Consider the following 15,403-nt stretch of genomic DNA (forward strand, 5'->3'; position numbering starts at 1 on the left):
ATCTGTTTAAAAATTGTTCTAATTATTTAACAAATAAAGTATTAATAATTTTTATATTTTGAAGATAATAAATTCATGTACTTTTTATATGAAACAAATATTTAATTATTAAGATTAATAAAAAATAATTATATATTAAATTTATATTGTATTCTAAAATATCATAACATTAAATGATTAAATTAATAAATTATATATTAAATAAATGAATATATCAAGTGTTTTTTATATTAATTCTATAATAAATAAGAGTATAAAAGTGTATTAATTAATATATTTAAAAATCAGTTTTTATTAATTAAGACAAAAAAAAATTAGTACTTATTTTTTATAAAAAAATGAAAATAATATTTATAAAATAAAAAATGTATTAAAAAGATTCATAGAAAGATAAAGAAAGCTTATCCTCTAAACTAGTGGGATTCTCACACAATTTATGTTAATAATTAATAAATGGGTGCACGAATGAGCTAAGATTTGTAGTTACTAGATTCCATTTCCAAAAAAGATGAATTCAGAGATAGCCCGCAAAATTTGGTTATTCTCTGATGAGATAGACAAGACTATAGAATAGAACAACCTGTGTGGTCATTACCTTCGAGAAAAAGAAACTCAAAATAGTTAAAATAAACCCAAAAATGGCTGCTAACTTGTATACGGAAAGATTACACAAATTATGGTAATATTTACTATTATTTTGTCGTTTGAGGTGTTGAACACCGAAAGAAACAGGAACAACAAACTACCAAGTAAACCAACAAAACATGTCTCAAGTCCTTTGCTAAGGAAGGGACAGAGAAGATTCGAAATAAACACGTTATCCTAAATTTGTCTCAACAGAATACTTGCATGGTCTCTGTTTTCATCATAGCAACTTGAGGAATCTTAAGGTGAAACAGAATGGGAAACATCAAAAGGCAAAAAACAAAAACTTTTTTTGATAGTTTATTTCAAAGGGAAAGGAGATAAGACTTTTGGGTTTTCTTCAGGGTCTCTTTGGTTTGGGTTGTGTTTCATTGTAAGAGCAAAAGAAGATTGCAATTGGAACGTAAAGGCAAAGAGAGTAATGTGGTTGCCAAAGAATCAGTTAGACAAGAAGGATGGTGTGAATGGATTAATAGCAGTGGCAATAGATAAAGAAAAAGGAAGCCAAAATGCATTCAAATGGGCCGTTGACAATCTTCTCACCAGAAGTGCTACTGTAATTCTCATCCATGTCAAGCTTCTCTCTCATTCTTTTTCTCCGTCACCTTCTCTTTTCACCCCAAGTGAGTATTATATTTATCAATTTTTCAGAAAAATTGATAAAATAATTTTGGTTTACTGAGAGTTTTATATTACCAACCAATTAGAATACACTGCAGATATGATTTTTATAATACTTATTATAAAAATAAACTATTATTACAGATAGGAGAATATATGACGAGATGATATTGTAAAAAATCTTTACGTTATTAGTGTGTTTAAACTTAATTACATTTTTATTAAAAACTGTAGTATTTACCGGTACCAATACATTAAATTTTATAATTTTCAATGAAAATTTATTATATATAAAGTTTTATCATATTCAATGTTTCCCAAGTTAAAAAAATTCATATATTTATGCCTTATTAAGTAGTCATGAACTCTTTGTGCCATGTGAAACTGGAATGGCATTAATGATAGCAACAATGCCTCCTCACAGCATTTGTGTGTGTGTGTGTTTTTTCCGATTTGTTGTTAATATTTAGGCAATCCTGACATGAAAAGGAAAAAAAAAATGAAAAGGAGGTATAAGAAAAGAACAGTTTTTAGTAGCAACAATGAACATAGCCTGTCGAGTGTGTACTTTGTAGGCTACAAGATTGATTTCCTACTTTGTTGATTGCATGGGTAGGAGGGATAAATGCTCTAATGGGTGATGGCAGTTCACTGGTTTGCAAAGAACCAGAAGGCCAAAACAAAAACGTTTTCCTTCCATATCGTGTCTTTTGTACACGGAAAGATGTAAGTTGTTTCCCTTATCAAGAGTTCTAATCATCATAATTTAGAATCTTATCATCTCTTTGTTTTTGTTTCTTTGGTGGGGTTATGGTGGATGGACCATAGATACAATGCAAGGATGTCCTACTAGAAGATATAGATGTATCCAAAGCTATAATTGAATATGCTTCTCAGACAGGAATTGAGCATCTGGTTCTTGGCTCTCCAGCAAAAACTGGTTTGCTTAAGTATGCATCTATCTAAGTCAGGTTCTGATTTGCAAATGACTTCTAGCTTCTATTCTGAAAACACATGCAATAGTCCATATGTAAATTTCAGATATCCAAAAACAAGAATGTGGTCATTAGAAACATAATGCTAATAGAGTGCCAAATAGTTTCATATTTCACAATCTACATGATCTATACAACAGCTTAAGACTTCATCCTGTCATTGTAACTTAAGGTTATGTGCCTAGCTATATGAATATGTATTATTAAGCATAAATAGAAGCCTGAATAAGTAGCTTGGATCTGTCAGCAATTCCATTTCTTAATGAGTTTTTTTCTCTTCAGAAGATTCAAGGTATCAGATATTCCTGGAACAGTTGTAAAAGGGGCACCAGATTTCTGTACAGTCTATGTTATTTCTAAAAGTAAGATTCAATCGATTCGATCTGCTTCTCGTCCTGCTCCAGCCATTTTCCCTATGACCAACCAGGTCAGTCATAGTCAAGTTAGTATCAAGTCAAACACCTCAGACCCAAATATGCCATTGGTTCCAAGCGTAAAAGGTTAGATCCATCCTTTCAAAAGCCACACATCTCTATGTATATATACATATTGTCAATATATAGCTCACTAAGAAATGTGATTTCTGTTAGAGCAAGAATGGCATTCCTTTGAGGCACCACCACGTGGATCACATGAGGGAACAGATTCATTCAGGTTAGTGACATTACATACTATTTGAGTGCCTTATTCTTGATGCACCAACTAGTTCTTTCTTTGAATGGATAAATAGCATTAGATCTAACATTTGAAAGCTAAATGCTACTGGAATCAGGTCACCATTCACTAGGAAAGGTTACAGTGGCAGACCATATGGGGACCCTTCCAAGCCTGATACTGACATATTCTTTGTAAGCACTGGAAGGGCAAGCACAGACCGCACGTTCCCTTCACCATATATCAATTCAGAAACAGCAATGTCCAACCCTCGACTATCATATAGTTCAGAGACAGATGCAAACTACAGCTTTGAGTCAATGCATTATTATGGAAGGAAGTCTATGGACACCGGCACTCCTGAATTCTCATCTTTCTCATTTGATAGCGATAACCATTCATCTACTACATCACAAGGCGTGGTAAGGAAGGTTGGCAATGCACGAGTCTTTTTGGTTTGAGAAAATGTTTTTCTGGTTTCATTTCTTGCCTTCACAAGTGATTAAAAAAATGCCACATTGTTTTCACGTTGTTCTTTTCTTCGTTTTCAAAATATTTTTACAAGCAATAGTAAAAACAAAATTTTGTTATTACTATACAAATCTTTGAAAACAAAAAACAAAGTGAAAACAATGTTACATTTTGTGAATTATTTATGAAAGCAGAAAATGTTTACTCAAACAAAACACACCCTGCATTTGTATTTTTTATGCTGCCTGTGCATGTATTAGTACTTCCTAGACTGCTAGAGTCCAAAAGAATTTCATGATTTAGGTACAATTTGTTAGGAAAGTGAATATTTTAGTAGAATTTTTTTTAATTGTTGAGTTGCTGCTATTGTAGGATGATATGGAGGCTGAAATGAGGAGATTGAAGTTGGAGTTGAAGCAAACAATGGAAATGTACAACACAGCCTGTAAGGAAGCATTCACAGCACAGCAGAAGGTATGGATTAATATCTAGTTCATGTTTATGTCTAGAAAAGTTCAGCACTATCTGAGACATGTTTTATTTGCATGACAGGCAGTGGAACTTCAACGTTGGAAATTAGAGGAAGAGAGGAAATTGGAGGAGGCAAGGCTTGCTGAGGAGGCAGCATTGGCGATTGCAGAAAAGGAGAAAGCCAAGTCTAAAGCAGCCATTGAGGCTGCTGAAGCACAAAAAAGGATTGCAGAACTGGAAGCACAGAAGAGACTTAATGCAGAAATGAAAGCACTTAAAGAATCAGAAGACAAAAAAAAAGCACTTGATGCTTTAGTAAATGTAGATTGCAGGTATAGAAGGTACGCGATCGAGGAGATTGAAGCTGCAACAGATTTTTTTTCAGAGTCCCTGAAGATTGGAGAAGGAGGATATGGTCCAGTTTTTAAGTGCCTTTTGGATCATACACCTGTTGCAGTGAAGGTTCTACGCCCTGATGCACAACAAGGAAGGTCCCAGTTTCAAAGAGAGGTAAGCTCACAAACAAAACAAAACATTTGAACCCTACAAATTATACTCAACAATTGGAAAGTTTTGTATCTTAGCTTCTGTTTGGTCTGTGAAAATGTTTTCGTTTTTCCATTAATAACTAATTATATTACTTTGTTTTGTTCTACATATTTGAACAGGAAACAGAGAAAATAACAAAAATCATACGTTTATAATTATTTATAAAAACAGGAAATGAATTCAGAAAACATTTTCTTAAACCAAACAGTCAAGTGCACGAGTCATGCTAAGACATTTGTAATATGTTATGTTTAGTTGACTTACTTGTATGCAATGCATATTACAGGTTGAGGTACTGAGCTGCATACGGCATCCAAACATGGTTCTCCTCCTAGGAGCCTGTCCAGAATACGGTTGCCTTGTGTATGAGCACATGGCTAACGGAAGCTTGGACGATTGCCTCTTTCGGCGAGGCAACACTCCCCCACTTCCTTGGCAACTACGGTTCAAAATTGCAGCCGAAATTGGCACAGGCTTGTTGTTCCTTCACCAGAAAAAGCCAGAACCTCTGGTGCATAGGGACTTGAAACCAGCCAACATCTTGCTTGACAGAAACTATGTGGCCAAGATCAGTGATGTTGGTTTGGCAAGGCTAGTTCCATCATCTGTGGCTGACAGTGTCACACAATACCGCATGACATCCGCTGCAGGAACCTTCTGCTACATTGATCCTGAGTACCAGCAAACGGGTATGTTAGGAGTGAAATCAGATATATACTCACTTGGGATCATTTTCCTTCAAATTTTGACAGCAAGATCACCAATGGGTTTGGCCCATCTTGCTGGAAAATCCATTGAGAAGGGAACTTTTTCTGAGATGTTGGATCCAGCAGTGCCTGATTGGCCATTGGAAGAGGCCTTGAGTCTTGCAAAGTTGGCAGTGCAGTGTGCCGAATTGAGGCGCAAAGATAGGCCTGATCTTGGCAAGGTTATCTTACCAGAACTGAACAGGTTAAGAGACCTTGCTGAAAATAGTAATCTACTTTCAGTTTTGGCTAACTCTATGAATATGTCCCATGAGAGACAAGTTTCTGTGCAGCTGGTGAGTTTCTGTTTATGTTGAGAAGTAGGGACTATTTAGTTTCAGAAATGTTTTCACTGCAAAAATCTTAAAAAGTTAAATCAAATCAAAGTAGTATTTTATAATTAAAAATATGTTAAAATACATACTGATACATTTTTATGAATTAGTCCTTGAACTTACAAAAAAATTATATTTTAGCCTCTATTTGAGTGTTGTATTATGCTTTGGTCCTTATTATTACAACACAACTAGAAAAATATAATTCAATGAACAATCACTTTTATTAACCGTGTTACAATGTTAAAAATCAAAACATAATAAAATATTCATATAATGACTAAAATGTAAGTTTTTTTTAGTATAAGGATTAAATTTTATATATATATATATTATTAAGTAAATGTGTACTTCAACGTTAAAAATAAAAACAAAAAACACTTGGTAAAACTAAATGGCTCTTGATTCTTATGATGAGCTTATTATATCATGTTAACACGGATGTTGTGTCTGACTTTATTTGCAGGATGGAGGGTGTCCTCCATTTGCTCACTCGGGGGAAATTAGAGCAAACTCATCAATCGGTGTCTGACTTGTCAAAACAAGATCCCATTGAACCGAACAAATTAAATTTGTTCAATGGATTGATCTGCAGGATTGGGTGTAAATTACTTAGGTGGACTGATGTTATTACAGCATGCTTGATTCTCCAAGTTGTTGTTTTTTACCCCCTCCCTTGTTTCAATATAGATCGCATCAAAAGGGTAGCCTTTGAAGGTTGAGTTTCATAACGCAAGAAAGTAGTGCTGATGTTCATAATGGGTTATCAAGCTCTTAAACAAAAGGATAATGCAGATACAAACGTAACAACTACATTTTACGATATACATATAACCCATGCCACGTTGTTTGTTTAACTACATTTGAAGAAAATAACTCAACACGAGAAAGAATATGCACGATTGAACTAGAATTAATTATATATTTTAAATAATCTAACAAAAAATATCATTAGCTTATTGTGAGATTTTCTTTATAACTTCTTAAGAGATAATTAAAAAATTATTTTAAAAAAGTCAAAACGAACATGTCATGTGTATAATCAATATTTTTACCTCTGTTCGGCTGCAAAAGTAGTCATTATTCAATATATCTAATTTTAACTATCAGTATTTGACGAAAATAATAGCAAAAATAACTGATGACATGAAAGAGATTAACCTATTTTGAGAGAAAAATATTTTGACCATATTCTGAGCGAACTTTGACACGTACTGATAGTATCACTACACCATGCATATCAAATTATCCTTAAAAAAGTTACCATCCTTTCTAGCCTGGAATCGGTAAGTGAAGGGAATACATGAACTACGATTTCATGAAAGAATTATTGCCAACATGCTCACAACAATAAACGGCTGATATCTTCGTTCAATATATGTTGTTTATTATTATTAACATTTTGTTTGCTAGTGTTATAATTCTATACAAGAAAGTAATTGTATAGTGTTGCTGATCTCACAAGCATAAGCCCCAAGAGAGTGTACAGTCACTTCCACCTCGTGTATCTTCATGCAAAGTATTTAATGCATAAGATCATTTCACATCTACCAAAGACCCTTCCATTAAACAGTGCCAGCAAACCACTTCTGAAGCGGGACAATTTTGGTATAATAAGTGAAATTTATTCTCGCACAACTAAAGGATCCTAAAAGAATTTCTCAAAAGAAAAAAAAATTGCATGATCAGTAAGACTGCAAGATGTCAAAACGTCACCTCATCCCCACTACTCCCTTTATTAGAAACGTGATTCTTTATGCTTTACCAGTTGAAGAATCAATAAATAATAAGTTTTGTTTGAAAATCATGTTAACATAAATTGAAAAAATATGTAGCGTTAAGTGGATTTTTATGTTTTTCTAATAAAATATTTTTTGTCATTTATTCTTTTATCAATATCTTTAGACCATTGGTTAGCATTTTTCTGGAAGTATAAATGAATTAAATGATCCACTTAAACTTAGTTGATTTTTCTTAATAAATAGAAATTTATAACTTAGCTTATTTTGTTAAAAAATTAAGTTTGAATTTAACCTGTTTAATTCAATTATATTTCATTTTTCTTTATCAAATATATTTTTAATGCATGTTTTAATTTTATTAATTATTTAATAGATACTTATGTTAGAAGATAAAGCAAAAATGATAGAAACAAAATAAAAATAAAAAAATGATGCAATAATAGATTGTCAAAACTATTCATGAGTTTTTAAAGTTGTGTTCATGAAACTTGACTCATTTATACAATTAAACTTTTTATAGTAAACTTATAATTGTTTATTTAAATAAACAAATTTGATTAAACATCAAAGATTCATCTAGGGAATAAAATAAGAAAATAAAATAGAATAATTTTTTTATCTTATCTTATTTGTATCCCTCTAGTATAAATTTTGTCATGTAGGTGACTTTATGTTGAAATAGATAGATAAAATAAAATAAGACTATCTTATTGTTATCCAATTATTATATTATTTACTATCTTATCATGTTAACTAGTCAAAATCAAATAATTTATGTATAACTCAATTTACTCCCTTATCCCTTATTAAAAACTGTAAATATTTCTTTTGACAAAAAGATTCACTTTTGATATTTAACTAGAGGTTAGTTAACGTTTATCTTTCAGGAAAAACCAACTATCAAAATCATAATAAAATACCTGCAAAACGGATACATCAAGTAATATGCAAGCCAAAAGTTTGAACGGCAAAACTGTCAGGAAATCAACCTACTCAACCAAACGCAACAAGTTACATACGTGACAGAATTAACACCGTATTAATTTTCCAAAAAATTAATATCGCTGATATAACGCACTAGCACATCAATAATTGAACCATAGAATTGATAACAAGAACTCGAGTCAATACTTTTATAATATACAATAGCATTAACGAAAACTACCCAAACATAAAACTCACTGCCCTTTCTAGCAAAACATAGATCCCTTTTCTTGAGTCATCAAAGCCTCATAGATCGAACAATACAGATTACAACACGACATGAAGTTTAAGTATTTATCAAGCCACAATACCTCAATTGAAAAAAAAAAAAGCCCAGTATGAAAAGGATATGCTGTGGAGAAGCAAAGTGAAATGCGATGCGCATGAATGCCCTCAGAAGGCAACAACTGTAAATCTGCACTGACCAATGTGTCAACGATAGTACATAAGCTGCTGTCTTGATGAATTACCACTATATCCATCGTACATTGCTTGAGATCCCCCAGAGTTTATGCCCATTGAAGCAGGAGCTAGGCCATGCTGTCCAGTCATTTGCAGAAGAGCTTGACCTGAAAGACCAGATACAGCAGCCTGACTCAGGGCCAGTTGGCGCTGATAAGCCAACAACTCAGCAGGAGAATACCCTTGGTTCATCCCTGCAGTGGGAAGTATTTGATATGGTTGTGCAGGAGGAGGTAATGGATTCGAAGCGGTTCCAGGAGGAGTTGGTTTACTACCCCATGAACACTGCACAAAACAAATAAAATCAATTTTATTCAAGGACATCTCATGAAAACATACTTCCAGCCCTTAAAAATAAGCATTAGCAAATCTATAGTTGAGTCATGTTGTTTAGAAGGTGCATCACATCAATGGAATTGCATTTAAACTTCAAAAGCACTTTAACTCTGCAACAATAAAAAACTGGCTCCATATAACAGGGAATTCTGTGAAAACACAGCCATCTCGCCATCTAAATCAACTCCAACAACACCCCCCTCCCCCCAAAACACATTGCACAGGCATGTGTCTCTGCATGTTCAGACTTCAGATATTGGCAAGAAAAAATGAAAAGACTGGCACCCATATGCAGTAAGACTTATTACTAGGCTTTCTCATAAAGGGCAAGCATTGGTCTCAACCGTGAAATAGCAATTAATTAGTTGACAATTAAGTATTCAAGGGCAAACATTGGTCACAACAAGTGAAAGACTTCTCACCTTCATAGCCTTCCCACAAATTACTCTTCCATTAGCCATCTGAATGGCCAATGCAGCTTCATCATGAGCGTTGTATCTGACAAATCCAAAACCCTTATCCCTCTGAACTCGGACCTCCTCAATTACCCCAGCCCCCAGTGCATGAAATTGACAGTGGAGTTCAGCTTGAGTTACCTGTGACCCAAACCACAATCATAGAGAGCCGACAAGTTACTTATCAAGAAGCTGGTGAACGAAACAATTCATAATTTGTGAGAAATTGCAATATTAACATTCAGATCAAACCAATATAGTGCCATACTGCCACAGGTTTGACAAGGCATTCATTAACAAGTATATGCTAGGAACTACTATTAAAACTTAAAATGTCATAAAAAGGTTTCTATAAAAAAGTCAGAAGGCATTGCTGTCAATCATGATTTTGAATTGCAAGCAGAATTAGATGAGGCAGCCACAATATGCAGTTGCAGGGAGTTCTGCAACCACATCACACACTGCAAGCAGTCCACTACAGCTGCAGTTCTCCCTAAATCACTGGGATGGCTTTTTTTCCTTTCTGAAACAAGACCAATGGATAAGACTTAAGAGTAAATGAGATTTATGAAATTGTAAAAACACCACGACTGATAACTGTTCTCAGATGCAAACACACTTTAATCTTTTGGTCACAGGATCCTAAGACAAAATAACGGAAAGGGCAGGGTAGGTGTGAAATTGATATTTAGGTGCTTCCCTAAGAAAGCTAAGCCAGCATTAGCAGATTCAGACACTTTGAACAGTTAAAAGAGATACCATATCCCATGGGTCAACATCATGAACAAAATTACACTTGAATTTGAATACAACAATTCAAGTTCAGGTCATTTATACTGCTTGAAAGGCCTAGGAATGTTGGTGTATAAAGAAAGGAAATTAAGGTTTGGTTCTTATGTATGTACAGTCTTCAATTCACATAACTTACATCGTGGGGAAGGTTGCCAACATAAACTGTGGTGTACGAAGGATTGTTTTCAGGAGAATCCTCATTGTTATTATCTTGACCTCCATCTGTAAAACACAAAAAATAATTATAATCTGTCAGCAATCCTAAAAATCCCCAACCTGTATTAAAAAGTGCATAGCAAACAGAAGAATATAGGTTTATAGAGCTTAATGAGGGGTCCCCAAATCCAAATTAATTCCAGCCACAGTAATCCTTTAAATCACTCTATAAGCATAGAAAAAAAAAGTGTCTCAAAGAAGTAGAGGAAAACACACATTGCCATATAATATTGGAATAGTCACCATGTAAACACACCAGACTTATCCCACTTAAAGTAAATTGGCTATGCTATTTGCATCTACCTTACCTATTATTCTGCCCAACCCAAGCCCTTAGAACACATTATGATAAAAGTACATAATACCACAAGCCCAATATGTTAACCAAGTATGTACAAAACCGGTTTCTAACAAATCAAGTAATTAGAAATCCAGTGCCATTTACTAGAAGGCAAAAGGCTGTGTCCAGCAAATGTGAAGCACCAAAATACACGCGCTTTCCTAATAGGTCCGGTCCGTTGTACATTTTGAATCAGTATAACATCATCCAGCACAACAAATGCATAGCAAATTCCAGCCCCAAATATGGATAAGTACATAAATTTAAACCAGAACCTTTATCTATATTTTCATGGTTTCATAAATATGGACCCAGGCTCTAAGCTATTTAGAAAAGTACATGATACCTGAAGATCCATTTGTAAGCACCACAGCATTTTGGCTGTCATTGTTCTTCTCTTCGTTTGAGCTGGCACCAGCACCCTTAGTTGCCCAGTTGCATCGTATTTGCCTATTTCCTAGCCACTTACCTATTAGATGCAGGACACACCACAAGTTTGTATGAACAAGAAAAGTTCAACAGTAGTAGGGAACAAACAGCATTAAAGTGAAAAATCAAACGCCTAACCTGTCATATCATTTATGGCACTTTGAGCATCCTGCATATCAATTGCAAAGATATGTCATTTCAATAATTTGGCACATAACTAAGAGCCTGTTCGTGTAACAATGGTATCCAAGTTTCACCAAATCAAAGCACATGTAACATGGTTTTTTCAAAAGTAAAATCTTTGTGATTAGAGTGAATAAAGGTTTCAAACATCAAACAAATCTTAACATAGCTACACCAACCTAACTTTTGGTTGAATTTAGCTTGGAAGATGTTAAAAAAGTTCAGATTACTCTTAAAACATCTAACAAAAAGCCTTGATATAGCTACACCAACCTAACTGTTGGTTGAATTTAACTTGGAAGATGTTATAAAAGTTCAGATTGCTCTTCAAACATCTAACAAAAGGCAGCAAAAACAATTTGTATAGCAATTGTAATTTGTAACAAGGTGTTCTAAGACAAAATGAATATTCTGATCTAGTTTAATTTGAAAAAGAAACAAATCAATGATTTTTCTTGCAACACTAAATGCATGTTTAGTTTAACTTATTTTGGAAAATAAGTACATGCTTTTTCAGCTCCCAAAGAGATCTTTTAAAAATTACTTTTTTTTTTCTTCCAGGATGGTTTATTGGTTGATCTCTCCAGTACATTCCATTGTACAGAATAAGCAAAATACCTGATGATCACGGAAAGAAACAAAACCATATCCTTTTGAACGACCAGTTTTGTGATCCCACATCACCCTTGCATCACTGCAAATAATGAGAGAAGATGGAAAAGTAAGTTCCCAAATCCCAAATATCTTTCAAAACTGAGTAGCTCGTAGAAAAGTTTCCCCCGCATCAACTATCTTCAATTTGTCATCCCTAACAACGACTACAACAGTCACCATAAAAATGAATATACCTTGCTCTGATGACCAAAAAAAAAAAAATCACAACGAAGAAAACAAAAACAAAAAAGCAATGAGGAACTCACGAACAACTAGGATAGACTGAGAAGCAAGCAAATAAAGTTGCATCAGTAACCTCTGGACTCAAATCACCGACAAATATATTGAAGTGCCCTGATGATTTTAAATTAAAATTAAAGGAATATACAATTGAAAAATTAAAAAAAAAAAAAACAAGAATGCCCCCAAGAAGCAAAATAATCAAAATAAACATTAAAAGGACTGTGCTTAAAAGTAACCTGAAGTATCCTCCCTACTGCTATTGGCATATGCCCAATTCACCTTAAGTGCTTGACCATATCTGTAAACAGAAGTAAAAAGATGTGAATCAATGCAATGTAGCCAAATATTATGGAAAACTCTCTGAAACTCGTCAAGATTGCATAATTATAATATATGTAGAGCCATTACAAAGATTTGAACATTGCCAAGTAAATGATACTTCGATCAGTAAAAGAGACTATAAAAATGAAAAATTGCAACTATTCCTCTATCTCCAGTAAAGCCAGAAGGAGAATGCCTTCACAGTTCTCATCCCATGCAAATATGCTGAAGAACCAGAAAAAACATGCATTACACAAGATGCTTACAGTTGCCGTCCATGCAAGGTCATTATTGCAAGGGCTGCGGATGCTCGATCATGGTAGTCCACAAAACCATAAGAGGACTGTAACAGTAGTTTCACAAAAAAGAAAAGGGCAAAGAAATCAGCAGAAATCAGAAAGTAGAGGAAATAGATAGAAGGCATGAAGACTAGGAAAATAATATAGCATTTGCAGATGCTAAACTAAGAGCTACTGTCGGGAGAATTTCACTCTGCACCCCACAAAGGGACTGACTACTGCCAATTGACATATAGCACACAAGCAGGATCTAAAGAAATCTATCTTAGCTGTTGCATCTTCTCTCTCTAAAGCTCTCAGCTTTCAGCATACACAATTCCAAGTTATGAACTGCCAAGGTTGATAAAAAATTATGATAGACAAATGGTAAAAAATTAGGATGAAAACAGACATTACTACCATCCCATTCTAGAGAGCAGAGACAATGAAAACTCACAATTCTCTGTTAGTAATAGTCAGCTTCACCAAATAAGTTTTGTACTGATAACCTTTTTTGTAGAATATGATGCATATCATTTCAGAACTCCATAAAAACCCATTTCCTATGTAGAATAAAGATTCCAAGAAAAGTTCCCCAGAAAAAAAAATTCAGAGCAAAGTAACTCTAAAATCTAAATTCTAATGCAAACCAGGTATTTTAAAAAAAAAAAAATCTAACTTGCCAGTATTAATAACAAACATTTTCATAATATTAAAGAAATACAGGAAAATAACTGGATTCTTTTAGTTATGAGAAAAATTATTATAATAATAGCACTAACGATCATCAACAAAGAACATTGAATTGAAAACTAAATCAAACCTTTTCTTTTCTTATGAGCTTGCACCCAGCAAGAGGACCAGCGCTCTGAAAAACTTCTGCTAGAAGTTTATCGGTGACATTTACATGAATATTTCCTACATAACTGAAAGCATGTAACTTCAGATTAAATAGGTATCAAAGAGGAAGACTATCCTACAGTTGGCACAGTGATTACTTGAATAGTTAATGCCATATTGTACCTCAATAGCATCAAATTTATCACTCAGAAATTCAGATCAGTTAAAAACACCATTATGCAAAAGAAATTTGCATCTACAGTTGTTAGAAATTAGGTATCAAATGGAAAACTGTCATAATTGGGCACAAACACAAAACTAAGGACAAAAAAATCTAAAAGTGGAAAGAAATCCAACACTCACACACTGCGGCATGCAGAAGTATCAAAACCGGGTGGCAAATTTCCACTTGGAACAGGCTCCATCTGAAAAATTTTCGAAACAACAAAGAATAAACAAAATGGAGAAAAGGCGAGCAACTATAGGAAGGTGCCTTAAATAGAATCAGAAGAGAAAAAGAATTTAGAATATTTTTAATGGTCGTAAAAGACTGTACTATATTTCTCATGAGTCTAACAAACTAAGTTATCAGACAAAACCAAATGGTAAACCAATCAATTGCATAAAACAAATTTAGTTCTTATCCTAATCATCAAAAGAAATTCTTTAGTAATTCATCCATTAAATGAGACAACTATCTTATGTTTCATGAGTCTAAAGTTAAACATTCTAAACACATTTTAATACTCTGACCGATTCAAAAAATTTGGCAATCATTAGGTTCTTTCGATTGGTGTATTAAAGAGCTAAAAGTTTGGACCAAAAGGAATTGCAAATCAAACAATTACATATAATTCAAACACCTATCAAAGCTGATACAAATATGATTATCAATAATTATTCCTGTAACGAGAGTTAGAAACACTAGGGATATCAATTCAATTGTACAAGCTGTGAAATGGCCTCAAATTAATTCACAGAGAAACCGGAAACAAATAGAAATCATAGCAATGACACGGATACCCTAGTTACACGAATTATTTGTCCTCTTTCCATTCATTTGCCCTAATTTCTTCTTTCACGAAAATGAAACAACCTAGCGCAAATGCGATAAATATATGTAGCATCGAATGCGTTACTCGGAAAATGAAAACGAAGAATAAAGCGTTAGGGAATGTGAGTAACCTGCGACATAGCAGCGGCGAGCATGCCAGGGTGGTACATCTGCTGTTGCTGAAGCAAGGCTTGCTGCATGAGGGCTTGTTGTTGCTGCAACTTGAGCCTCTGTTGCATATTCCTCTCTTAAGCCCGCGATTCAGAGAGATTCCTGAGAAGAGAAAACGAGTTATTGTCGCGACAATTTCAAAATTGAGAGAAATCGCGAAAATAAGAAGAATGAGAATAAGAACGGTGAAATCGGGGATTGAAATCTGAAGCGCATGGAGAATTGATTGGAAAGGGGAATGAGAAATTCTGACCGTGATTGGGAGACAGGACAAGACAGAGTGGTGATGGGAATGGTCCCAATTCGTGGTTTGTCTTTGTTTTTGGATTTTGCTTTGCACTCGCAATCCTCAAACCTCTTTCTGTGCCAATCTCAAATCCATGTCCATCCACTTCCACTGTAACTCAACCCGGACA

At 34.1% G+C, this 15,403-nt stretch overlaps 2 protein-coding genes across 5 annotated transcripts; one reads left to right on the forward strand and one right to left on the reverse strand.

Annotated features, from left to right (window-relative positions):
• Positions 1 to 593: 593 nt before the first annotated feature.
• Positions 594 to 6,213, forward strand: LOC113864536 (U-box domain-containing protein 52-like). Of its 2 annotated transcripts, none has more exons than XM_027498369.1 (10): positions 594 to 1,268; positions 1,883 to 1,992; positions 2,095 to 2,216; positions 2,544 to 2,761; positions 2,852 to 2,915; positions 3,034 to 3,346; positions 3,759 to 3,860; positions 3,939 to 4,367; positions 4,693 to 5,448; positions 5,954 to 6,136. In XM_027498369.1, the coding sequence occupies exons 1-10, from the start codon at positions 1,067 to 1,069 to the stop codon at positions 6,017 to 6,019; spliced, it is 2,382 nt and encodes a 793-aa protein (XP_027354170.1). In that variant the 5' UTR covers positions 594 to 1,066; the 3' UTR covers positions 6,020 to 6,136. The 2 variants fall into 2 exon arrangements, with proteins under 2 accessions (XP_027354170.1, XP_027354171.1); XM_027498370.1 differs by having other exon boundaries at positions 689 to 1,268; positions 3,034 to 3,337; positions 5,954 to 6,213.
• A 2,102-nt stretch (positions 6,214 to 8,315) lies between these two features.
• On the reverse strand, positions 8,316 to 15,353 carry LOC113864586 (oligouridylate-binding protein 1-like). 3 transcript variants are annotated; one of them, XM_027498472.1, is made up of 13 exons: positions 15,241 to 15,353; positions 14,948 to 15,089; positions 14,126 to 14,187; positions 13,746 to 13,848; positions 12,911 to 12,987; positions 12,560 to 12,621; positions 12,347 to 12,434; positions 12,045 to 12,120; positions 11,382 to 11,412; positions 11,161 to 11,283; positions 10,395 to 10,480; positions 9,434 to 9,607; positions 8,316 to 8,960 (listed from the first exon to the last, which is right to left on the reverse strand). In XM_027498472.1, exons 2-13 carry the CDS (start codon positions 15,053 to 15,055, stop codon positions 8,646 to 8,648), a joined length of 1,305 nt encoding a protein of 434 aa, XP_027354273.1. In that variant the 5' UTR covers positions 15,056 to 15,089; positions 15,241 to 15,353; the 3' UTR covers positions 8,316 to 8,645. The 3 variants fall into 3 exon arrangements, with proteins under 3 accessions (XP_027354273.1, XP_027354275.1, XP_027354274.1); XM_027498474.1 differs by having other exon boundaries at positions 12,911 to 13,273; positions 15,241 to 15,334; XM_027498473.1 differs by having other exon boundaries at positions 14,948 to 15,247.
• Between the last annotated feature and the right edge of the window lie 50 nt (positions 15,354 to 15,403).

Source organism: Abrus precatorius, unplaced genomic scaffold (genome assembly GCF_003935025.1).
Source record: "Abrus precatorius isolate BTA unplaced genomic scaffold, Abrus_2018 Scaffold4, whole genome shotgun sequence".
NCBI classification, from domain to species: Eukaryota; Viridiplantae; Streptophyta; class Magnoliopsida; order Fabales; family Fabaceae; genus Abrus; species Abrus precatorius.